General features: G+C 40.7%; 1 protein-coding gene across 8 annotated transcripts in view; it reads right to left on the bottom strand.

Annotated features, from left to right (window-relative positions):
• KIF13A (kinesin family member 13A) overlaps positions 1 to 23154 on the bottom strand; it is a 108446-nt gene extending 85292 nt beyond the window's left edge. For 4 of the 8 annotated variants that reach the window (XM_065667263.1, XM_065667260.1, XM_065667266.1 and 1 more), the window contains exons 1-2: positions 23003 to 23152; positions 22672 to 22762 (exon numbers count right to left, since the gene is read on the bottom strand). In XM_065667263.1, the coding sequence (XP_065523335.1) occupies positions 22672 to 22762; positions 23003 to 23057 (146 nt within the window). In that variant the 5' untranslated portion in view covers positions 23058 to 23152. Of the gene's footprint in view, positions 1 to 22671; positions 22763 to 23002 lie in introns of all 8 variants that reach the window. The other 4 variants (XM_065667264.1, XM_065667265.1, XM_065667258.1 and 1 more) reach the window with 2 other exon arrangements.
• Between the last annotated feature and the right edge of the window lie 4027 nt (positions 23155 to 27181).

Below are 27181 nucleotides of genomic sequence, written 5' to 3'. Positions count from 1 at the left end.
CCAAAGGCTAGAAAAAGAGATTGATAGTTTCTGTTTAAAAGGCAGAGAAACAAGCAACAATGAATTTTTGGAAAATATCTAAGTTCTGAATAATACAATAAGCACAATCTATCCAATGCCAGTCCCAGAGAATAGTTTAGTATATCTAAAGTAAACCTGTCGTTACTGCAATATAAGCTACTAGCTCCTAGTTAAGCTTTCAGAGCATAAGCAAACAACTGCAAGAGAGACTTTGGAAATGTATGTTTTAGTTTGGGGAAGCAGTAGCAGGGAAAAGAATACAGCAAGATCTGGGTGAAGTAGTTATTTCCAACTAACTAAGCAGTTTAAAAGTAGATTTGTATAAACCTGAGTTCTCTTTAAGCTTGTTTCAAAAAAAATAATTCTATGGCCCATTTGAAGAGCTGTCTCAAAAGGTTTTTCTTGGAGGTCTCCTCATTACACAATAGCAACTCTCTTCCAGAGACACAGCTCACACAAAGAAAGGGGGGAGGGAGAGGTTAGGGAAAGGGGGGTGTGTGTGAGAGAAAATCACAAAAGAAAATAAAAGTGTACTCTATACACTGAGTATGCTTTAGCAATCTGCAAGTCCCCACTGTACTTTCATGGTCAGATCTGAGTTGCTGTCCAGGAAGACACAATGAAATACATCCCAGATTTGCCCAAATGAAAGATTACTGTTTTCACACATCTCAGCTTGGTACCAAAATGTGGCACAGCCTACAGCATAAAACCAAAGTTAGAATTTAACCCCTTCACACCAACTCTTCTCCAGAAGGGAGACACAACATGACAACATTAGACAAAACCTTGAGTGTTTCTGTCACCCAACAGCAGCAGACATACCTACACACAGCCTGCCTTCACTCTTCTTTCATTGCCAACAGTAACGCTAGATTAACTAGTGTGAGAATTGCTAAGAACCCTTAAACAGCTCAACCTTAGAAATATTCTTCTAAGATCTCAGCCGAACCATTAATAACTTAAACATACAACTGTAATTCAAAGCCATCATCAGATATATACGCTCACTCCCTTTTACCTTTAAGGCTGCATAAGGTGCTAGAGCTTCTGCATGTAATCATAGAATGGCTTGGGTTAGAAAACCCCCGCTGCCACAGGCAGGGACGCCTCACTAGACCACGCCACCCAGGGCCTCTGTCCAACCTGGCCTTAAACACTGCCAGGGATGGAGCATTCACAACTTCTCTGGGCAATCTGTCCCCTATACAACAAGGGAAGGCTAAGTTACTCTGGCAGGGAACTATGAAAAAAGCCCATCTTTGCTGTCCCAGTCTTGCTCAATTCTTTCCTTGACCACATCCTGCAGCGAGCTTCAAAGTCAAAGCAACTATTTAATGGTTTCTTCTGCCATGCCATAACTGAAAACAACAGTTAAGTGTGGAGTTTTAGGGTGGTTTTTTTTATGAGTTACTACTGCTCCTATGCAGCTCACTTTTGTGTATCTTCATCATTCACTTCATTACTCACTTTTTAAAAGGTAACAGAAGCGAATCTTTTCTGCACAGCTGCCTCACCATCACCAAATACAGAAATTTATCTGAATTGATGGTATCATCTGTGGATCTAAATACTGAACAAAAATATTGAGGTGCTGAACAGAACAAAAATACAAAATACAGAATACAAAACCCCAAAACTTAGTAAGAACATGAAGCATAACTAAAAATACCTACATTCTCATGTCTTCGGGGAGGGCGGGGAAAGAAGTGGAATGAACTGAAAAAAACCACCAACACACAAGCAGATGCATTTCTTCAGAGAATACATTTCAAATGTTTCTGCATTCACAGAAAGCCAAACCAGACAAGTACTTTTATGAACTCTTTTTCTTTTTGCAGACCAATTCCTGAAGAGCTTTTGAAAGCCATCTAGTCATCATTACTGCAAATTACTTCCATAATCTCAGAAAATTGTGATAAGGGATTTACAGCAATTTTCCCTTCCCAACAGAAACCAGTGCCTTCTGACCCAATTCCAGCTAAATCACCTCATCTAAGCTGCAATTTGTATGAGAGTATGTTTTTCTTCCAATGCTGAACACTGACCATTCCATTTGCAACCTCCTGCAGTCCCTGTGTGAGACACTGCCTCCATTCTCCATCTCTGCCACAAGCTGAGAAAAAAAGAAAACATTTCCCAACAATTCAGTCTCCATTTTTTCCTCCAAATCCGAGACTTGCATGATCCTAATTTCCTGTAACTGCACAAACACACCATCTGATCTATTACACCATGTCTCTTTACAAACATTTAACTTCTCTGCCCTCTTGAATTAAATTTATTAGAAAGGTGCTTTCCTTAACATCAGTGTTGTCTATAATAATGAAGTTCACAGAAATTTAACATTGTTTGCTTCAGAACTTGGTGTTACAGACACTCAATGCATCTTAATAAATACTAGCAAATACATTACTTGGGGTCTCTAACAGCACATTAACTCCTCCATGTTTACAACAGAGCAGCCATTTATCTTTGCCCAGTGATGGAAACTATTACTGCCATCTGTGCTGACTCCAGCTGGTATAAGACTAATACAAAATTCTGTTAGCTGCTCTGAGGTGCTTATTCAGCTGGCAATAATAAAAGTCAAGCTCATTAACAGCAGACTTGAATAGCAAAGTTTCTCCTTATCACAAGGAAGCGACTAAGCATCTCCTTGAACCTTTCCACCATCAAAAAAAAAAATAAAAAATCCAACACCAAGCAACTGTATTTACTTGGCACTTGTTTTCAATAACAATCTCAAAGAGCATTACGACTGCTTTTTACTCCAAGCACGACTATCAACTGGGCTAAAACTACTTTAAAAACTGAAAAGCTGCTGCAGCAAGGCAATAAACTGTTTCCTGTACACAAACTGAAGCAATTTCTAAAATCAAAGATATCCCTAACACTTCAAGAGGAAGTCAGGGAACGAGCACCTCTGAAGCAAGTATTCAGGAAACAGTTTTTTCTCTCTCTCAAACAATACTTAACTGAATACTCATTAAGATTTTACATGTCCTTTCAAATTTTAAACAGACACCTGGCAAACTACTGGAGAACACTCAAGCAATCCACCATCTTAAATACACACTGGGCAATGTTACACTCCTCTGCTTGCAAACTGCAAAATTCTGGGCCTACGATCTGTGAGATACTAAAAATGAAATTTAACCACAATTTTAGTGGGCTTTCCATCCTCCCTTCTCCTTAAGTCACAGCAATATTACTGTAAGCAGCAATAAGCACTAAAACCAGGGAAACACCACTTGTTTATTTCTGTGCAACTTTTTGTTTATTTATTAAACGCACACTTCCAGCAGAAATTGTGAACTGTCACCAGCTCTTGACTATCATGTTCCCTCAAAACCAGACAACTCTTCTTCCTCATCTATACACTTCATCAGAAACCCTCTTGACACAACTCATAATCCATAACGCTCTTCTACCTTTTGTCCTTCTATAGCTTCTGTTCAAAGCATTACTTGTCTCAGAGTGGTCAACCTTCTTCTGCCTGCTTCAATTTTCCACATTTCCAAACTATGATTCTTATCTTTCAGTAAACTGTTGAGCCTAAATATACAGACAAGTATCAAACAAAAAGCTGCTGTTAGAGATGGTGGTCCTAGCTGGTGGACATAAATAACAAAAAAACCATTAATTAACCATCCTTCTTTGACAGTTAAAAAATGTGTTATTGGATACTTCCTCTCAAACCTATGAAATCCCATACTGCAACTCAGATTAAAGTGTTCATTTTTAAATTTTTACTATACTTTTCCTGATTTGCAAATACCCACCACACCAGCACTGAGACACAATATTAAGCAAAGAAAAGGTCAGAGATGTAGTTCTTAGTACAGGCTTTGAATTAAAAAAAACAACATTTTCTGTGCCATCAGAAACCTAGAGGATGGCAACCACTATCCCAGCTTCATCCAAGGCCACACGAGGTCAAAGCCTTCTACATTTCAGAAAGGAGAGTAACTTCTCCAGAAAGAAGAGAAGCACGAAACGGTCAAAGGCAAAAGGAAAGACCTATCTTGTTTCCTTAAGTTAGCAAGTACATCCTTTCTTCCCTTTAGCAGTTTCTTCCAATAACTAAGTAATTGAACTTCTGCCCTTCCTTCACTGGACTTGTGCTCTAGCTATTAATAATTGGTATATTAAGAAACCTTCTGTTCCTGGTATAATATATCTGTGAAGTTATTCATTTACCATTAGCAACACTAAGATACCTTTTTTAAAACAATATTCATTAAAACATTTTAAAAGTATCACAAGAAGGAGAGAGGAAGAAATTTAAATGCTACAAAACACCTTCAAGAAGATAATCTTCAAAAGGAGAACTACTTAACACTAAAATTAACTCTCAGGGCACAGTATTAAAAAGCTGAAGGGTAGTAACTTCTGATGTCACCTCATCTGATGTACCAAGCACTACCTGATCATGCTCTGGAGTTCAAGGTGAGCTGTTCACCCAGGCTAAGTTAGCTGTCTGCAGTTTTGCACACTTTTCTGCAGAAAAAAACAAAAACTTAAGTTATACAACATTTCATTTTAGGAAGCTAAAGTAAGAAGGTAGGTACATGGCAGAGGTGTAGCTACTATGCCAAGCAACCTGAGCTCATCAACTCAGAGGAATTAACCACCACTGCTCTTCACACAGACCTCATATGGAAAAAGGTGCAATTTACAAGGAACAGGTAAAGCTGTAGATAATAAATGAATATTGACTTTTAGTTTTCTTCATGTATTTCCATTTAGTAATCTGTCTCATACATCACAGTAAGTCTCTCAGCATTTTGCTCCCTTTCACAACCAATATGTAAGGTGACTACTGTGCAGGAACAACTGGAAAGTGAAATTTATCCTGAAAATGATGAAGATACTAATTGTATTTGCCAGAAGTAACGATCCTTCAACTTTTGAAAACATGCCATGAACCAAAAGCAAGGGTCAGATTGTGGTTTTTACTACATGAAAATTAAACTAATGTTGATTCTTCCTTTTTTTTTCCCAAATGTTTTACTTTTCCTATTATAAAATTAAAAAGGTTTTACTATTTATTAATACAGCGACAGTTGTAACACAGGGAAATTTCAAATACAGGGAATTTTTGTGGCTGGGTTTAAGAATCTATGTTGATTTTACAACTTTCAAATATCTCAAATATTTGCTTCTAAGCTACTACAAATTGTCCAATAAATCTGAACTGAAATTAAGGACCAACCCCTCCACACGGTGATCCCTTGCAATGCCTTCCTAAAATGCATCTTCCCTACCCTCCCTAAAATATTGCTACTAACACCACAAACGTCAGTTGAATCTTAGGTGATTGATGGCTTTCTACATGCCTTACCAACAGAGTCTGAAAGCCAGTAACGTACCTTAATCTGTAGGTATGGTAACTGAAGGAAAGTAACACTGCTTCCAGAAGACTAAACAAGCTTACAAGCTTTCATTCACAGATTTCTCAATGCTCAACTTAAAGGGTCACACTCCTAGCAGTGATACACAATATCCTGAGCAGCTCCAAGAGAGAAGCCTTGATCTGAAGTCATTATGCCAACTACAACAGATTTTTATAAGACATCAACACAGAAGGTGATCAGTCCATGAAAGAACAAAGCTGTAATCTTAACAACAGGCACCTCCAATTCAATAGAGACTAAGATTAAATCACTGTATTGTGATTTGGGGAAATCTCATGATCATCTTATTAAAACAGGAAGCTGCATCACCTGCAGACATCCAAAACCAGTTAATAGAAATGGGTGAAGAGCAGGAAGGCTCCCTTTTAGAGAAATGTAAAGATTTAACACAATGCAAACCTAGTGTTCAGTACATAAACTGCCTTCAAAGAATATTTCTTCATAGATACTACCTCTGGAGAACTTATATGTTGCATACTAATGGTTGTAAACAGCCATTAATTCTCTGTATCTCAATACTTTGAATAAGCTCAGACATAATGAAGTTACCAAGAATCAGCTGAACCACAAGCAGCAGTTGCAAAGTAGCAAAGTTTGCCTGGCCCAGATATTTTAGCCAGTTCACACCACTTACATAAATTGCTGCTTTTGATTCTTTTTTTCTTTTACTTTTTTGCTACTTGCTCTTTTTGGCAGCTTTAGATTTTAAGTTTAGTACTGAATGCAAATAGCTTGGAGGCCTGGGCTTCCTGCCAGTCATGTGTAAATTAAAAAGCTACAACCATATAATTAAAATTAGCTGTTATCTATTCCCCCCCCCCCCCAAAAAAAAAAAATTTTATACTCATGACTACGAACATATTGCAGTAAGAAGACAGTCGGGAAAAAACCTTACTGGGGAGCTGATGTGTGCCTACCAGATGAGTCTCCTGAAGCAATCTGCAAACTGAATTTATTCTTGAGAGAATACAGTATTTTACCTCTGCAGGTTCCTGAAGAAGAATTAAGTAAGTGGGATATGGTCTCCCTTATACTCCTGCAATACATTTGGACGAGCTGCATGATGAAAGGATCATCATTGCCATTTTGACCAATTACTTTCAGCCCTTTGAAATGTCATGGTTTGTATTTCAAAATATATGAAAGATAATCATTTATACCTTACACACTGGAGTAAGACAATTCTGAACACATTTGTTGTTGAATTCCAGCGCTCATTCATATCTTATCTTTTGAACTCTATAAAGTTCAACATGAGAAAGCATCCACGGTAATTTTTCTTCCTCAGAAACAGAACTTCAGGTCAGATCTGCCATATGCAGAATTACTACATTGCAATAGATATTTTTGTCATTTTACCTCTCAAAAAGAAAACCCACAGCTCATAAACTGATTTGCCCCAATAATTATTTGTAACTGATGATATCTTTGCTGAATAAAGACAGCTGGAACACTTTGTCCAAGGAAATGGGGAACATGATGAAAAATACCCTTCTCACAGCAAGAATACGCTCAGAACTGATTATTATTCACCTGCCTTTGAGTTCACCAGAGAACTAAGTATTCAGAAAAGGTAGTTCTAGAAAACGGACAGAAAATTGGCACTATTTGATGAGTACCTTAAAAACACTAGGTCAAATATTAAAAAAAAAAAAAAAGGGCAAAAAAAGAGTCTTATTTCTATTTCTACGATCTTTTGAAGTCAAAATTTGTATACAATCTACAGAGATCTCTAACTTGCTATTAGATTTGTTTACCGGACTCTTCTTTTGGCGTTTTGACCTATAAGCTTAGCAACTCTGGGAAGTATTTTGAAGCCTCTAATATCAAAACCCTATTTAAAATGTAACTTTAACAGAAGCATTAGAAATCTCTTTTCATCTTCAGCTCAATCCTGTCCCATTCACCAAAACCACATCATTTCACACAAGCCCATCCAAACTACTTATGCAACTCCTTCCACATGCTTCATCAGACTTCTGCTCATCAATTTATTCCATGCACAGCTCTGGATAAAAGCACAGTAACATGCTTGAAATAGGCACCTAGCAGATTAAAGATAACTTTACTCTAAAAAAAGTGTCTACTGGAGATCAACAACTTTTCTCTCCACAGAATTTACCCATGAATTTGAAGCAACATGCTGACTTTGGTAACAAAATCACTATTGTCATTCTCAAAAGCCACTACACGAAAGGCTGACAAGTCTACTTCCCAACACAGCGTTAAGCTCCAAAAGATACAGTGATGGACAATACAGACGCAATTAACTGACAATATGAAATAAGAAGATTAAGAATCTAGCTTCTGAAAATTCCAGAGGGCTATAATTATTAACAAAAACTGGATTTTGGATCTTTTCAGATTTTTCAGATAGTTTAAAGGCCATACTGACAAACTAAGCAACTTTTCTACCAGATTCTTGAGGCAGTTTAAGCAAAGATTACCACTCATCATAATCACATTCCCAAGCTAACTTCCTACTTTATGTAACTCTGGTATTTATTCATGGTAGACATCATACAGGAATCTACAAAATACACAAGCAGAGAAATCCAGAACTCTGACTGCAAAGCATACCACTGTCAGAAAACAGTTGTTTCCTTATATAATTTGTTTCTCTCCAGATACTTATTTACATTTAAAACATGTGTCCAAACAACACGCAGTATTCTCCATGGAATTTTACTCAAATAGCCCAAAGTCTGTCTACAGCCCAAATATTTTAAAGGTAGCATGATCCTTCTTCCTTGAAAAAACTGTTCATTCTTAAGTCCTCCCTGAATCTTTTTTCCTTTCCTTGGCTTGCAGTCAACAGTATTATCCCCTCAAAATGGTTTGGGTTTTTTTTTTGAGCTGTGATTTCAGACTGCAGAGCCAGGTTTATACCCACAATTCATTTTATGAACACCTGCTTACGGAGAGTGAAACACTACTGTATTGTTATACTGAAAGATAGAAGGTGTTTGAAATATCTTCCCACTGCCATGACCTGTGAGAATTTTGCTCATCTTGCAGGTTTACTTGGCAGACAAAAAGCAGACACTGAGTTCAGCCAGGCTTTCATTACACAGGCACAAAGCAAAAAAGTGGCAAAGACACAAGCCAGTGTCTAAAAACAAAGAAGATGCCTAGACATTTTCACGTAGTGGAGAACACCTGATTAGGTACCAAAAGAGTGCACAGCCCCGGCCTGCAGACTGTCAGCAAAGGAGAATGCCAAGTTCAAGAAGGGAGATTTTGAGAACATCAGAGGCTGTATCACCCTGCAGAAATTCACTAGGATCTAGCTGACTGTTTTTAGCTTCCATTAAGCAGCAGCAGGCTAAGCACAACTGCATTGTGAAAACAAAGTTACTTCCTCTTAGGATTTGTCTTATTGCAGGGGAAAAAAATTTAAAAAATAAAAAATAAAAAAAAAATTAAGCTCTAAATTAGAAAACATGGTCATCGTACAATGAAATCAAGCTGTCAGACCTCAGGACTTTCAGAACAGGAGAGAGATACTGAGCACACAGGTACATAAATGTGAAGTAGTTGATAACAGGAGGGAAGAAACACCAACAACCACTGTCAGAGAGTACTACAAAGTAAGTTACTCAATGGAGTCAGACACAAAAAGCCAATGAAGATGCTGGGACAGAAGCAACACACACACATGCTACCATACCAACTGTAGATGATTAAATGGAATCAAAGCTTCCAATACAGAATAAGCAGCAGAGTGCTGCTGGGAGTTGCTAACAGCACTCAATCTCTTATTCTGGAACACCATCATTTCCAGAGATAACATTCTAAACATTATCTTTAAAGAGCATAAGAGAATGCAGGTAGAAGGTCAGAAGGACGAAAGGCAGAGGAAGATTAAAGTTAAATTTGAGAAGCACAGAAAAAGGCATAAACTTTATCTGTGGATACGTTAGCACACAGAAACTGCACAGAGGCTTAATATTAGGATTACCTATGTATGTTTAATGAGCCTGCGTGCTGATAAATCAGCCCTGGCTACTAGTCTCAGCCATGTGCATGCTAATCCAGGAACTGCAGTATAGTCTACGGACTGTGCTGACACCTATTCAGAGGTAGTTAAGATGGTAGATCTAGGTTTCTGCACTGGGATATGATGTGTGAGCAAGTGATCCTGTACTGCAGTTACACAATGGAAAGTCTCTTCCAAAGACAGAACAGTAAAAAATTTATTCTTTCCTGTTTAATAATTTTTTCCTGGTACTGCAAATACCCATGCAGTACTGCAAATTACCTGCTGAACATACAGCTCAATCAGTAAGGTCAACAGGAGTTTTATCCCACTTTTCAGCAAAGTATTTCAACTACATTGTTTCTAATATTTAATGAAGTACTTTAAATTTACCCAAAATGTTTATACTCAGTTTTATGGTTCCATTTAATACCATCTGTGTTGTGATCTGCAGTCAGCTCTACTGCTCACAGCGAGCATAGGCTGAAACACTCTTGAGAACAAAAAATTCCAGATAACACAGAGTGTATGTTTGGAGCATGCTGCAGATACTCACAAACACCAAATCAACACTGCAGTCAATTAGTTATCCCTGCAAAGCCAGACCCCACACTCTTTGAGTTTTAGGAGACCCCCATCAGCTTTGCCTCATTACCTAAGCATACGCTCATACTACACTGCATCTGAACTAGTGAAACAGCAACAGAGGCCCGCACCCACCTACTTTTTGCCCTTTCCTATCCCTGGCATTGGTCTTAACTCCATTGCTGCCACCTCCTCCCATCACCAAGTTCACAAGGACAGCCACAAACACCAGGTATAGCATGAAGAACACAGGCTAACAAAGCCCTGCTAGACACCCAGTATTTCCACTGTGCAACCAGGGTGTGGGAGTCCAGCACTAAGTCTTCTGATCTCACTCTGCAAAGGAGGGTGAGGCCCCGCAATGCTTATCAGCTGAACTTCCATGAAACTGAGCTGCAATTCTTCTGTTTCAGGAGCTGCAACTCAGCTAATTAGCTCTGCCATAAATAACCCACAGCCAAAATGATCTACCCGCAGATCTGCCTGCATAGCAAATAAGAGTTACAAAAAAACAAGCTAGAAGAAATAAAGCAGAATAATTAGATGTGGTCTCTCAAAAAATTGACAAAAATACTTAGAAGAGAATGAGAAGTCATCTATTAAGGAAGAAGAAAGACTCAGAACAAGCACATCAGTCTGAAACACCATGAAAAGTCATATGAAAGGGTACACAGGGTCTGAACTCTGATAAGTATTACATTAATTACTGATCCAAGAAGGCAAATATTACTGAGGTCAGCAGTCTGCAAAGCAGGTGAGCAGCAATACTGCAAACAAAATTCAGGTTTGACAAATACGGAAGTTCAAAATTACTCAAGAAGGTGCTCACGTTAATTTTTCAGTGCAGCTTTCCCACTTTGACCATCATCACTAATATTTTAAAAAATGAGCAGCAGCAGCATTTTTTAAAAATTTTCAATGTAATAAGGAGTCAATCATTTCCTTTTTGCTTAGCCATTCTACTCCAAAACCAGCTAAAAGTGATGGGTTTTGACTATAACTCCAGACCACTTCAATTTCTTTCCATCTACTACATCTGCAAACTGAGACTTAAAGTAAAAGAGTATGAATAGAAAGATATGCTGCAAGAGAAGCTAAGACAAGCATCCCGTTTCAAATACTCTTAATGAGCAGTACTGACCCAAAGAAGTGATCTGCTCATATGCAGAAAGAGCTACAGGGAGAGAACAAAAATAAAAAAGTCATGTGATTTTTAAAAGAATCATGAATTACCCAACCTAGATCTTTAAGGGAAAAGCTACAACATCACCATATCACACCGTTTGCTCCTTCCATTTAAAGGAAGGGTGCTGTAGCAGATCTACAACTTGTTTGCTATTTTGGATGTCAAGTAGAATAATAATTATAAAAGTATGTCAAGTTCAAACCTTTTCCACCATTATTTGAGAAGGAAAACAAAAAAAAGGGCAAATTTCCTAGTCTAAGCCAACACTCACCTTGAGCTCACTGAAGTGCATCACTGCTCATTATAGCTACCAGTCAACAGATTGTCAGACTCTTATTGCTCTTAAATGTTTCTTGAAAATAAGAAAATTAGCTAATTTAGTTTTCAATTTTCCTAACAACTGCATTTCATAGTTAATATTCCTCTTTTCTTTCATTTATATACCTTGATGAAAAATTCCTCCCTCAAATTTCAGTTCTGCAACTCCATTTTAAAATATCTCATTTCAAAGTCCACAGACAAAGCCCCAGCATTTACTTTCCCCTTTTAATCACAGGAAAGGCAAGCAGGCAAGAGGTCACTTGTGTGAGCAACTCACTTGCCTCTGTCTTTTCTCAACCATGATGAAGATGCAGACACCTTGAGAAAAAAGTATTTAAACCGCGAGATCCTCCAGGAGTCATCCTACAACACCCTTCTTGACAAAGGATAACAAATCAAGTTGGCTTAGAGGGATCTTTTACAGAACTTATTTTACTCCTTGATCATATGAATGCAAAATTCTTTCAAAGTCTATTTGATCAATCTTACATAAATTTCTTCCTCTTTCAGGTAAGAAATTCTCAAACAGCAGCCAACAATATGGGTCAGACCACACACCAGAAGAACTGTAACTCAGAACACACACGAGCATTATGAAGCACTAAGGGCATTTAGCCTGCCCAACACTGCAATCCGCATTTCTGTGTTTAAACTAGCACAAAGTTGCTAGATGCCATTCTGAAATTCCGAATTAAGGTCCACTACATTCCTTGAATCACGTGCAAAGCAATCTGTGTGTGCAGATGGCAATAAGGATAGATTAAACTAAGGGCACAAAGCTTGTATACCGTTAGCATTTCTGTAAAAAAAAGTTTCTTATTTCCACATTCTGCAAAAACTGATACTTCAAAAGCTACTTGAGAGAATGCAGCCCACCCAAAGAGTATTTAAACAAGAGAGGAGATTAGTCTTTTTAGATAGATGTCTAAGTTCAGTATTCATCCACTAAAACTTGCTGAGCAGAAAATAAAATTGGCAAAAGCTACCTTCTAACTTTCACAATGGGCAAGCCAGACATCCCTCTCCTTCAGTACTCAGCACTTCTGACAGGAAGAGGGAATCCAACCATGGAACTGGGATGCTGAGAGGGACAGATCATCTACTGAATTAAGAACACTTAAATGCTGCATCTTCAAAAAGACTTTCATCACTCTTCTGATGGACACACAAACGTTTCCAATTAGACTATTTCACAGCCAATTTATACAGATTCTCAATCATGATGTTTAATGCAATATACAGTAAAAATTTAGTGTTAAAATACAAGTTATGACTATGCGATTAAAATTAGGAACACAACATGAACTTCGCTACAATGTTATAAACACCTCAAACAATAAACATACTAAGGACTTGGAAGCTCTTGCAAGGAAACTACATGGCAAGCTGTACAGTATTCAATGGTCTGTTTACAAGAACTGGTTTTCCTTTTTGTTTCAACTTGGATCTCAACCAGAACACACATGAAGAATGTAGTACCACCCTGGAGAATGCCAGTTTCTCATACACATTTTCAGGAGGATGGAAAAAGCCTCAGTGGATGCTGCTGAGTTTTGGCTGGTTTGTTTTCCTCCAACATGTACTTTGAGGAGTTTCATCACATTGCTGGACATTCATTTCTGTATCTCTCTTCTGCCTTTCTGATCTTTCTAGTCCTGGTCCCCACATATCCTTCCTCTATATTCTACCACATCAGCAGCAAATCCATTAACAAGCCATTCTTTGCACTTCCTTATGTGTCAGTTTCTCTGCAGCCACTGAAGCAGCACTTCTCAAGGGCACTCCAGTCAAGAATGCAGGTACAAGGATTACACTTACAACAGAAGAAGAATGAGAACTATTCAAAAGTTTCTTCTTTTAAATGTAACAGGCACTATGGAAAATGCCAGATTGTTTTTAAGATGGTTTCAGAATAGCATATCCACTGTGGTCGCAGTAAAAGTTCCAAAGCAGCAAAGCCTCAGTGGTGGGATGATGTTCCATAATGCACTTCCAACAAAACCTTCAAGAACCATCTTTTATCCCAGTACAGTACAACAGCAAAGTAGAAGAAGACCGCAGATGGCTTCTACTCTTACTCCTTCACATAACTTAAAAACCCTCTTGAAGATACATACTCAAACTTTACAACTTCTTGCTGAGTATTCAGAGGATAAATTTGTCTTAATATCTTCAGCTACATACAGTGAATATAGGAATATTTCTTCATTTTATCATACGAACAATTAATATTTCAGCCTGATTTCATTAGATAAAATTCTCTGAAAACATATTTGAAATCTAATGGAAATTCAGAAACATCTCGAAATAGGGAATGACAACATGGTATAACAGCAAGGAAAAATACCAAAACCCATCAAAACGCTCAGGACTTGAATCATTCAGGGAGATGGCAATACTGAGCCAAAAAAGTCTGGAGCACAGCAGACTTACATCACATCGCATATATTAAAAAAAAAAATAAATAAAAAATCACATTGACAGATGCTGACGAAGAAATTTCCCAAAGCAGACCAGGACACTGCTCATTCAGGGCCATAAAGCAGCTTTGCCAGTAGAAAACTTCTGCCAGCTCTGTGCCTTCACTGGAATGCTCCATTGACTTGCCTTTAGCAAAAGCTCATCTACTATAAAACAAGCCTTAGCTTTTGAATCAGAAAGTAAAATTGAATTTGAAGTAAATAGGCAACAAAAATAAGAACTATGAAGTATTGCGCAATCCTTTTCCTTCAATTCTGAGAGAATCGAATTTGTGAAAGACCTTCTGAGCCACACTGCATGTGATTTTAATCATAAAGTCAGACAAGAAGTGGAAACCACATGGGAAGAAGTATCGAGTACTGTACTTTCTTATCTAAGATCTGCTGTTCCTTGTCATCATATAAAAAAAGTATTAAGCAAAACAGACACCTCCACATACTTGGATTTAATGCTAGAAAAATTATTCCAGTAGCTCAAGACAGATTCAGAATTTTGAAGTCTTATACTGGAAAAAACTTAAACTCGCCTGGAGGCTTTTGTACAATACTTGGGATTGACATTTACGTTTCAAAAGAGACTGGGGAGTAAACCGAGAAAATGTAAACTCAATAAATTGGGTATCGTGCATTTTTTCATTTTATTTGCAAGTCTAAAATATTCTCTATTAAAAAAAGTCATGAAAAAAAAATTAGTGTTGACACTTTCAGCAATGCGCTTTTAACACAAAGCATCAAACTTTATAGAAAGGCTACAGTTCACAACGCATCCTGGTAGTTCCTTAAACATATTGAACAGTATCTTCATAAACACATGCATAGATAAGCATGCCATTCCAGCCACAGCAGCTGCTTTGATTCATGTTTATTAAATACTTAAAATTCCTCAAACATACATACATTGCAAAAAGAAGACACAGTGACACCACAACTCACAACATAAGCCAATACTAGCCTACTCTCTATGCTGTTACTGAACACAAAGAGGCAACAGCACAGGTTTGGTGGGGCTAGCACCTAGAAAACAGACCACAAGTTACATACAAGGGTGCTCGTACACAGTGAGGCTCTGCCCCTATCTTCAGCATCACCATTAACCATGCTCATTACCACAGACTAACATAAGCACACAGCAACATTTCAGACACACCTTTCTACCGCTGTGCTGATTGATACACTTCAAAATAAGTATTATACCATCAATAGGCACCAAAATACATTAATGGCTTTATCTGTCAAAAGAGCAATTGTGGTATAAATCTTCGTTCTCACACTTACATAGCAAGTAAGTTACTACAGAAAGATAAACCATTAGGGACCATTACCATATTGACTGCCCTGTGGTGATCTATGTGAAATGAAAAGGAACATTCAGACTACCTCCTAGTGAAAAAGTTACATCTTACAAGCCACTAACTTCACATTATCCGAGGAAGAAGTAGATGTATTTGGTAAACATACTTGAGGATGTCTTGACTTAGGATGCAGCAAAATGCTAAACAAAGGTTGTAGCTGACGACCAAGGAATGTATTAGTTCAGGATATGTTTACAAATTTCAATAGATGTTTTGATGACTGAGGGTTGTTGGGATTTTAATTATTATTTTTAGATTAAAAGGCAACTATCAAAAATAAAGGCCAGAACCACAGAGGTTAATTAACACGGCATCAGAAAGCCATGATTTCCTTTTCCTCCAGAAACAAGAAATGACATAAAGGGACACCCTCCCTTGGCATTGAAAACAGCTTGTGTAACTCCTGCTCTTCATCAACATGGATATCTTGAGCTCACGCTATTGATTTTCAAGTCTTATCCGCAATGCATTTTTCTGATTGACCTTCATACAGCAACTTTTCAATGTTTGCTGTTTACTCACCAAGCTCCTCCCTCAGCCACCAGTGAACACCCATCACACACCACTGAACGATCGTGAAGACACACAGTCAACTCAAGCTCCACCTCAAACTCTGATGACCATTTTTATATCAACAAAGTCAGGTACTGACTAGACAGGCTTGTACCCCTTTTGCTGCCTCCTGTAAAGAGACACAGCAACATTACTTTCAGACAACAACATGACTATTTTAGTTAACTTGGTGCTTTGGGTCACAAGTTAACTTGATAGTTGAGTCTTGTGGTGCACATCATTGCACAGTGGAGGTCTTTTCTCTGTAGGCTACACTAAAATTCACTGTCTCAAGCCAACACTTCCACACCTCCTTGAAGAGCCTTGTCCAAAATGCCTCACAAAATACAAGGAACCAAGCACTTGGAGAAATTATTCAGTTAAGCAACAGCATCTGTAAAGCACTGCTGCAGCAGCTGGCATTTTGCTATAGTAGGCAGTAATTGTTTCCATTAATAGATTCAAATCATGCCCGGGGAGGCCAAGTAGGCAAAGACACTGCACTGCTTTCCCACTGTTAAGGACAGTCTGTCCATGCAAGAGACACTAGCAATATAGCCAGAGGCAGCTTCTGCTACTCAGTCTGCATCCAGCTGTAGAGGAATGAAGGTGTTCAAATCTGTTAACTTCTCAAACGCAACTGCAACAAGTACATTAACAAATTTGAAAATTTAGCTCTAATCTTATTACCAGACATACCATCAGGTTGACTCCATGAACAACAGTCTGTGCATGCTACACTGCAGACCTGAGACCAAGAAGGGATTTGCTTTGTCCCCAGAAACTCGTTACAAGATTTGCAACCCCAGCACTGTGTGGTACAGACCTCACACCACCAGCAGCTGGTGTGAACTGCTTCCCTCTGAGCTCAGATTCTGCAGAAGAGGGACTTCTTACACACTAAGGTATTCTGAATCTAGTCCACACCTGGGTCACTACAATATGTTCACAAGTATAATTTAATTTTGAAAAAATTAAACTATTTAATTACAGTGAATCTAGTCATAAGTCTGAAATCTTACTATAAGCACAGTTAACAAACCTAGCAGATGCAGAGCAGAACAAAGATAATCTTGTTTCCAAAACAAGAAAGCTGTCTACTATTTATACTTAGTGAGCAAAAGAGGTGAAATTAAAACATTTCTTTTAGTCCTGATATCCCCAAACAAAACGGCAGAAAAAGAGCTGCACATTTTTTAAATTCATAATTCATTTAAATAAACAACATGTTCAAGGTGCACTGACTAATAATCCACTAGTAAAACACCTCTGGCTGCAGTAATAAGCTTTTACAGGTACCGGTACATGTGTACCTGCCCCTTCTAAACACAGAGGCTAAGTGTGCCCCAAAGGTCAGCTAATTTTTTTAACCAGTCTTTTAATGTTCCACAATGTAAGCATTTCTAACGTCACAAACCAGAAACATTGAACAGATTCAAAGCTGAATCTCGCTTTACTCAGAACTGTTTGAACATAATACTCAGTAGTCCAAAAGCAGAGAATGGCTACAAAGCAACGATTGCCCAAACATGGTCATACCAAGCACAGTTTTCTTTCTCTTCAAACACTTTATCTATTTTTGTTCTGAAATACTGCCAGCTAAGCGCTACTTACCCACAACCCCAACAGTCTCCAACGGTAGTTTCTTCTAGCAATGCCATTTTAAGGCCAGAGCACAAGGTCCTAACAGCTGTCTGGATATTATAAACATGGTAATATAATGGATGTTGCATTTGTTCACAGTTCAGGCCACCTTAGGAAGAACCAAGAGCCATGCCAGACAGTATTATGGATTACAAGTTTGTTGTTTTCTCATTTTGTTTCAAATTACATGGAATTTGAGAAAACTTATTTCAAGGAACTGCATCTAGTGTCCCATCTGAGGCATGAATGACTTAAAGCAATGCAAAAATAGCTCCCAGAATGCCATTTTCCAACCACACATATTTCATAACTCAAAATACATCTCTTCCTCAAAGGTTCAGAGCTAACAGTTCACATCCTGAACATGGAGGTCTAACAGGAGAGGTAACAGAAAAGGTCCAAGTCAGATTACTTTTACAATTTCCTGCACACAAAGATAAAAGTTGCTGCCTGCTATTATTTTATGATCTACCTCAGACAGGTGATAATTAGAAGTATATTTCATCAAAGGCACGATCTCATTGATTATTCCTTCCTACTTCAGCTTCCACAGGTTTCAGTCTGAGCAAGTGACCATTACCAGAAATGCATCTTCTCTCCCTAAAACAGCACTCTCATCTCTGATGCTATTCAAAGCAACATATCCAAAAAGATTAAGTGCCACAACCACCACATGAAGGACTATGCACTAAAGACCATCCAGAACCATATTTTCTTCAAAGCAGGGGGAGCAACAGCTGTTTTCTGGAAACAAGAGCTTTAGGACAAACTGTCTCAGGATGAAATCTGTGCTTCAGACATTCATCTTTGAAAGTATCATGAGCTACAAAAACTAGATACACTCACATCTCTTCTTAGATATCTATTTTATCAAATAGCTCACACCTACCAAAAAAAAAAAAAAAAGCCCCCACATATCACATATTCTGGAATCTTTAGTAGTTTAAAGCTGTAAGTTTTACCTAACTAGAATTGGGCCTTGTTGCTACTTGTTTGTGATCAAAATGAAGATGGAAGACAACAGAGCAAGCAAGCCATAAAATGTTTTTTTTACGTAAAGGCAAGAAAGATACTTTTGGGAAATAAATTAATAATAACAATTTAAAAAAAAAAGTAATTTTAAGTTCAGCTCCACACTGATGATTTCTTTCTCATTTTCTGCCCTGAGATTTTTAATAAGGCAAAGTTCACACAAGGGTGCTGTGCTTTAATGGAATTAGCTGCCCAATAGATGAGTATGTGTTTCGGTCAAAACTGCAGCTGAAATATTATTTCAGTTCTACTGTCTCCGTAGTTCCCTTTTTATTTCTGTCAAGACAAACGTTTTGCTTCCTAAAGAAAAAATCATGTCATGAAGAACTGTTGTCAGGGAACTAAAACTTTTCAGATCCTATGTGTTAAAACTGTTGCTTAGAGGAAAGGGAGGAAAGCATATTTTAACAATCAAAAGCAGAGGAAGAACCCAGCAAAACCTGATTTGTCCTACTAAGAAATAAAATCCCTAAAGTAAAACCAGATTTTTCACAGATATAGACAGGTATGAAATTTCCATTGTAAAAACCAAAATATTTTGAAACACTGTAACTCCATGCTGTAATTACCTCCAAATTACATTTCAATGCTGTACCTTACTGCCAACAACCAACATTTAAAGGAAGACAGCAGGAGGTACACAATTGGGTTTGAAACATAATACCCACTTTTAAAAGACTTCAAAGTTAGAACATTTTTTTCAGGGAGAGTGTACTTTGAGAAAGGAAATACAGATTTCCAGGTGAAGACAGGAAAAAAAGAAAAACAGAGGGCTCCCAGAAAGACAAAATGTTCTTCTGGGGAAGAAAGGCAAACCTTTATTGGTTTGAGGGAGGAAATGGATAAGAGACAGAAGAAACTAAACAACACACAAGCACATTTAGGCAGATGCAAAAGAAACTACTCCTACTAATAAAACAAGGGTTAAAGGTATGAAGTCCAACCACCAACTTAGAAAAACTTTGCCAGCATCAGAGATTATACCTGATACAAGCTAATGAAAACCTTTCCTTTCTGAACTCTGCCTCCTATTATTTCAGCCGATAATGATTTTCCTCTGCTGAACTTTCAGACTAACTGCTCAGTTTTACTATGTTTCGGTTTTCCCCCTTCATCAGTTTAGAACACTCCAAGTTGTGTGTCTGTGGGGAACAGCAGGCCTGCTGCTTATAAAAGAACACAACACGTTCATTTAATAACAATTACTATTTTGTAGCAGTGTTTGTTAAGGTACAAATGCTGTGTGGTCTAGCAGTTAGAAAATGCAGTCAGAACCCTGTTCTAATTTATGGTTATAACTTACTGCTTTAGCTCTAATACGATAGTGAAAGTTGGACAAATGACAGCACTGTCTGGCAGTTTAGAGTTTTTCACCACTTGTAACACAAGCATTACTCGCCAATCAAAAATCCTTCAGAACTACCCTTAAATAAAACTCAGCAACTGCATCAGCATGCATCTGAGCTTATATTTAAATCAGTAACTCCTTACAGAATAGTCAAAACTAGTACAATTTGATTTCCCCAACCTTGGATATTCTTCCAAGAGCAGATGTTATAATTACTAAAGAGCTACCTAACTTTACTTTTGAAAAGTCTATCAGTATCTTTTAAGATTATAACTGACAGAATAAAACAAATAAAGAGCATGGTCCTGAATTCTACTCCTCACACCCTATATCCCCTTGGCTTCGGATGAATTAAGAAAAACAGCCCTGGAAACCAAATTTACTTTATAAGGCTACTTATTCTTATTCCAAAGTGCAGTACAAACTTGCACTTCCATTCAGCTAGAAAAGGGAAATTTCCATATAAAAAGATAAAATGCAAAATGGAAGAGGTAAGACTACACAGAATATTAAAATTATGCATATAGTAGAGACAGACCAATTAATCACCCTAACAAGTGAAATCATTTTTGCAATGACATGGTTGCTCTGAAAGAAAAATCCAGTTGAGCTATATAAAAACAAACTACGCAAAGAAAACCAAAAAGCCATTTGACATCTCTAGCCCTGAAAAGGCATCAATCCAAGTACAAGCAGCAACTACTCAGCAATTCAGAACCAGTTTACACAGACATTTAACTGTGGGTACACACAGAAGAACAGAATTCATTTTTCATCATGAGAAATCAAACTATTTATCTTGAATACAGAAATCAGCAGTTTAGCACTGAAGAAAATGTAAAGATCTTCACAAGGCACTAGGCAAGTGCCAAGTCCATTAGACACCTCAGCGGGTTACATACAACATCTGCCACTAAGAAAACACCCCAACTACATGTTCGCATGTGTGTGAGTTACTTCGAATCAGTGTTTCTGTTATGTCCAATAACATGAAGCAGTTGTTTCAAACACACAAGCCACACATGTAACAGCCAGCCAAATCCCAGCCTCACTTTGGGCTGCAAGCAGGACAGCTATCACCTGCCAACACAGCTGTCAACAGTGAGGTCGCACACAAGTGTCACAGCTTACCCGGAAGGCTCCTGGCACAGAATCAGAAGTAAATTCCAAGCAAGTAAGAGAACTTATATATATTACAGGTATTAAAGCCAGATAAACACAAGCCACAAAAGCTCTCAAAGACAAAAGAATCATGGCATGGTCCCACTGAATACCTGCAGGCCAATATGCACAACAAGCAAAATACACACATGACAAGCTCTTTATTAAGTCACCTGGCCTTTAGGCTCTTTAGTTTACTGAAGCAATGACTTTTAAGTCTCAATTCTGTTCTTGCTTTGTAAACTCAATTTGTATTTCATGTTTCATACGTCAAATCCACTCTCTTTAAAAAGTTAATGTCATTCTTATCATAGCAGTGTTGTGATGGATGCCAAATATATAGGAGGAAAACAACCCAAACCATACTTTCTAAAACAGAACAGTCTCAAGAAAAACAAGATTTTTCTTTATACAAATGGGATGTGAAGAGCCACAGAGGCTTGTAGAAAATCACACAAAGATCTATGGAAGAGGCAGGAAACAAGCACAGATCTTTCAAGCATATTAACCACAATGGTTCTGCAGACAATGCAAATTGGATTTCAGTTAAACTGGTGTGATTACAGCTATATTCCTGTATGTGGATTTATGCAAGAAGCAGCTTCACATCTTGGACATGTAAAAGTAGAAAATGTTTCAACCTTTTCTGCTGTAAAACTACAAAAGTATGATACTGCCTTTGAAAAAAAAATAAACTAAATCAGAAATATTCCCAATTAAACCCTGAGTAGTAGGGACCTGTTCAGATTAACGTCTTGATAACCATGCAAATGATTTCACACTTTTTGGCATTAAACAGATCAACTTAAGTTGGGAAATCAACAGGTAACCAAACAGATAAAGCATACAACTATTCCCCTTGCACCTCCCCATCTTTCCCTACACTCCCTCAAAGGAAAGAAATCTTTTCCTGTTCTGATCTATTTTTACAGTCTAGTGCATCGGTATTTTGGATTATTTCCAAGGGTATTCTTTACTGGGGCATCACAACTAAATGCCACATTTCAAAATTATTTTAGCATATTCTCATAGGCTACTTCACAGAACAACACTGAATTAATAGAGGATCTAGCAATTACAGCCTTTTCAAATGCAAATACATTAAAACCTAGCAAACAAACTTAAGGGAAAAAAAAAAATAAAGCACTAGCATAAAATTCAGATTCTGCTGCTTGTTCCCTCACAGGTTACATCAAGTTATTAGCCTGCACCCCAGGGAAATTTGTGAAAACACCACACACAGTCAGTCTAAGTCTTTGGCTAATCAACAGCTCATTTTTTTTGAGCAGATAATCAAAAAACAACTTTTAAACCTGGCAGGCCAGTAGGGATCTTCTGCCCGCACACCTCAATTTGGGTACCTCCGACCCCCCTCAGGGGGCTAGGTAAAGAAGGTCTGGTCCTTGCTTCCCGGGACCACAAGCACAGTGACCCCCGGCCAGCGCCGGCCCTCACCCGCTGCCCCGAAAGGCACCGGGTAAGAGCAGCAGGACCCCGCCGCTCCCCTAACAAAGCCAAGCGCTTGCGAGGCTGAGGCGGAGGAGCCGCGGCTGGGTTTTTCATATGGGGCACGGCGAGTTGCGCTTTTACCTTTCTCCCTGCTTGGTGTTGGAAGGCGGAGGGTGAAGCACAGTCTGGTTCCCTTCCATCTCCACGATGCACTTGGTATTCAGGTCCAGCTCTGCAAAGCGACACGGCGGGGGACTGTACCCGGGGCCAGGGAGAGCACCCCTGCTCTCCCCGCCGCCGCAACAGCCGTGCCTGTGCGAGGGACCGCGGGCCGGCGGCGGAGGGTGGTGGGGAGGGTGCTGTGAGGGGTTTATCCGCCGCCGGCCAGGGGGAGAATCCGTCTGAGGCGCGCCCCGGTGCCGCCCCCTCCCCACACCCCGCCGCCCCTTCCCCAGCGCCGCCGGCCGGTTACCTCTCCTGTTCATCGGCCGGACCCTGACGGCAACTTTCACCTTGGTGTCCGACATCTTCCCCCCACCCCCGGGAGCGGCCCCGCTCAGCGGCAGCTCGCGGCCTCACAGCGCCGCGCACAGCGACACGGAGGAGCACCAACGTCCATGCCGGGGCGAGGGCGGGGGGCCGGAGCAGGCGGGGAAGGCGAGAGGCGGTGAGGGAGGGAGAGGAGGAGGAGAGCCCGGCGCCGGGGAGGGCTCTGGTGGCGCAGCCCCAGCCGTCTCCTTGCTCAGCCGCGGTCCACACGGGCTCTGGCGCTGGCTGCCCACGGCCTCGTTTGCATAAGTGCTGCTCCTGCTGCCGCCGCCTCCCAGCCAACCCCGACCGCCATCTTCCGCCTCCTCCCGCCGCGCCGCCGGGGTTGCGGCGCCCAGCCGAGCGGCGAGGGGCGGGGAGGGACCTCGAACCCGGAAAGGAACGGAAACACCCGAGCCCCTTCGGTGCACAGCGACGGGGAGTTACACCGCCGCCCCCCCGCCTCAGGCGGCGGCTTCCCCCCAGTGAGCATGCGCAAGGGGCAACTATGTGCAGTGGCGAAAAGGGGGGGAAGGTGGCGCTGGCGCGCTCGGCCTTGCCCGCGTAAAGACGGCGGGAGCGAGGAGCGCGGGGGGCGCAGGGACCGGGGCTGCCGAGGGGCTGTGCCCCCGGGCTGCTCCCGAGAGCCACCGGCGCGGGCTGCCCGAGCACAGCCGGCAGCTCACCTCTCTGCGCCGCAGCTTTCCCTGCGGCACGGCAAGCCCACAGAGAAGAGCCCACAGACCCCCCCGAGTGGAATGCCACGGCACTAGGGGACTTCTAGTGACAAAAGATGTGTGATGGACGATGAGAAAATGATCATAGAATCACAGACTGGTTTGGGTTGGAAGCGACCTTCAAGCTCATCCAGTTCCAACCCCCTGCCATGGGCAGGGGCACCTTCCACTAAACCAGGTTGCTCAAAGCCCCATTCAACCTGGCCTTGAGCACTGCCAGGGATGGGGCAGGCACAGCTTCTCTGGGCAACCTGTGCCAGGGCCTCACCACCCTCACAGGAAAGAATTTCTTCCTAATATCTAATCTAAATGTGCCCTCTGTCAGCTACAGCCAAGGGGGGAACCCTTGTCCTGTCACTACATGCCCTTATAAAAAGTCCCTCTCCAGATTTCTTTCAGGTGCTGCAAGGCTGCTCTAATGTCTCCCTGGAGCCTTCTCTTCTCCAGGCTGTACAAGCCCAACTGTCAGCCTGTCTCCACAGGAGAGGTGTCCCGCCCTCAGAGCATCTTCATGGCCTCCTCTGAACTCACTGCAACAGGTCCACACCCGTCTTGTGCTGGGGGCCTCAGAGCTGGATGTAGTACTGCAGGTGAGGTCTCACAAGAGCAGAGCAGAGGGGCAGGATCACCTCCTTCGACCTGCTGGTCACGCTCCTTTTGATGCAGCCCAGGATACGGTTGGCTTTCTGGGCTGCGAGCGCACACTGAAGCTGGCTCAAGTTCAGTTTCTCATTGACCAACACCCCCAAGTCCTTCCCTGCAGGGCTGCTCTGAATCTCTTCTCTGCCTAGCCTGTAGCTGTGCCTGGGATTGCCCCGACCCAGGTGCAGAACCTGCACGTCACACCGCAGGCCTGGAGCTAGCATGGATGACCCGGATGAAACGTGTGTTGTGCATTACACAGGCCTGGGAGCAGTGCTGCACCTTGAGGTGAGGGAGCCACAAGCCCTGCCCTGGCCTCAGCCTGGACTTTGCCTCCTTATGACAGGTCTGAGGCCGCTCATGCCATAATGCTTTTCCAGGCAGTGGTGGGCCATCATGGATAAGTGCCTGCCCAAACAACACAAGACAAGGTTGTGTCCATCTGCTGTCAGTGGGAGTTGAACATCAGGGGGTGAAGCATTACAAACAGTAGTGCGTTACCCCAGCAAGCACAAGCTCCAAGGATGGCTGAGTTTCCAGCCAACAAGATGAGAAAGATTTTTAGTTAAAACTGCATTAGGCTTATGATCCCAGGATAGCCTTCTGTTTTGAAGTGTCCTGTCAAAACTCCGTTTTCTCCCTAAAAGTGTTGTCTTAGCTTCAATAAAATATTTTCCAATTAATCAATCCTTACCATCAATGCAGCTAACTGGCAGGAGTCCCAGTGCAAAATAGTGATGTTTGTAACATTTTCTTCACAGAAAAGACAGGCTGAAACCCAGATAAGATTATTCTATCTGCTCTGGGGCTAAACCATTGCAGGTAGAATGGATTAACACGATGAATAGATTGCTGCACTGAGAAAGAGCAGACCTTTTAAACAGAGGTGAAAACAGCAGATAGAGCTTAGAAGATAAACAACACACACACCCTGGCTGCCAGCACACCAACCAGAAAAGCAAAGTGACTGAGAGGAACGTCTCTAGGGAAGGCCCATCTGCCCCAGAAACCCATGGCTTGCAAGAATGCTAAAAGGAAATGAGAGATGCACTTAGTGCAGTGAAAGAGAAGCGTTACCAAATAGAGCCGGGCATCTGGAGAACGTCAGCAGTAGGAGCTGGGGCACGTGTCTATGGAAGTAGGCATAAGGAATGAAGTTCATTATGAAATGCATCGTAAGCATGTGGCTGAACAAGAAAAGGAACAATGTTGAAATGAGACATCCTACTTATGTCTGCAGACTGTAAGAACCCAGATCAAAGTAAGCTCTGGCTCAAGATAAGGCATGAAGTCCGAAATGGCTGTGCAGAAAGGGTGTTGTTCAGTGAAACTTGGACACAATTGGGTAAGAGAAGACCGCCAGCAGATGTAAGGGAAAATACTCCCTTCCGCCTCAATTTTCCACCTCTTAGTGGAAAAACTACATCACTGCAAGATTAAATAAAAACAATATTAGCTAAAGAGAAACTTAAGGGAGTCTTTATGAGATTGACTGTGATTTTGGCAATGGAAAGAGCCCTGTGAAGATTTTCGCTAATGTCTGGAATTATATTTCACCATCTGGAGGTGCAGAAAGGCAGCCATGCAAAAGTGTTTGAAAAGGGAGACACAACCTAGTTTTTTCTAATACCGGCTTCAACTTTTCTCTTCTTGTGAAATCCTGATTTTCTTTTTTTAGCGTTAGGTAATGGGGAAAAGGATTTTTGCCCTTTCACTCACACCAACATGCCCTGAAAAACACCTGCCAAGAATGAGGTGCTGGTTCCACCAAGTTTTTCTGTCCTCTTGAGGAAGGGCTTTTAGCAACATCTGTACCATGACCTAACAACTTCTATTAGGCAGCATGCATGCAACTGAATGTATTTCTGGCCTCCCCTAACCTTTGGCATTGCAGCAGAATAGGAGGAGGGTTACATTATAGAGGCCCCATGAGATTGTTTGGTAGCTCGAAGAGCAATCTGTGAAGGACTGCAGGAGCTAAGTGCAATTCAGGCTGATGTTTCTCTTCTGGAATTGTATCTCCCCATTGAACACAGCTACCATATGGAACCCTGTACATCTCTGTCTTCGCTACAGGTAGCAGCTGTGGATGAATGCCTCTCACCTGTCAGCATTTGTTAGCTTGATCAGTTTACATGCTCCGTGGGAACCAGCAAGAGATACTGATGGATCATTCACCCATCAGAATTAGCTGCCAGCTATCCCAGACATGCTGATGGATGGATGGGAGAAACCAGATAAGAAATGACAGCTCACTGCTTCAGCAGTGAGAAAAGAGGAGAGCTGTAGAAAGTGGAGACTAATGGTGGCTGAGGGGAAAAGGTATGGGACTGTGGGGACCATATAATCTGAAGCCATCCTTCCCTGATTTCCTTTTCCTTTCCCTGCTTTCCTCCACCCCCTATTTTGTTTCTGGTTCTGCAACACTGCAATCAATAGGATTTTTGCAGCTTTACTAGAGCCAGGATTGAATCTTTGCCTGTCTCTTGCTTTTCATCTGTTTCATTTTTGTTTCTTCCCTTTCAACATTTCCATATATTTTTCCATCAATCCATAGTTCAGCAAAGAGCATAAAGAAAACCACTCCTTACTGTAGTTTGGTAAGAAGTTCCAACTGCTCCTCATCTTCCCAAGGCATAACACAGATAATGTGATTTGACATGAAGGCATGCCCATGTCTTCCCATATATTCTAAGCAGAAGGATTGACTGCTCTACTTCCTGACATGGAAACCGGAGCAACGC

Source organism: Lathamus discolor, chromosome 2 (assembly GCF_037157495.1).
Source record: "Lathamus discolor isolate bLatDis1 chromosome 2, bLatDis1.hap1, whole genome shotgun sequence".
NCBI lineage: Eukaryota > Metazoa > Chordata > Aves > Psittaciformes > Psittacidae > Lathamus > Lathamus discolor.
The sequence above is the reverse complement of the archived record's forward strand: the minus strand, read 5'-3'. Positions and strand labels throughout refer to the sequence as shown.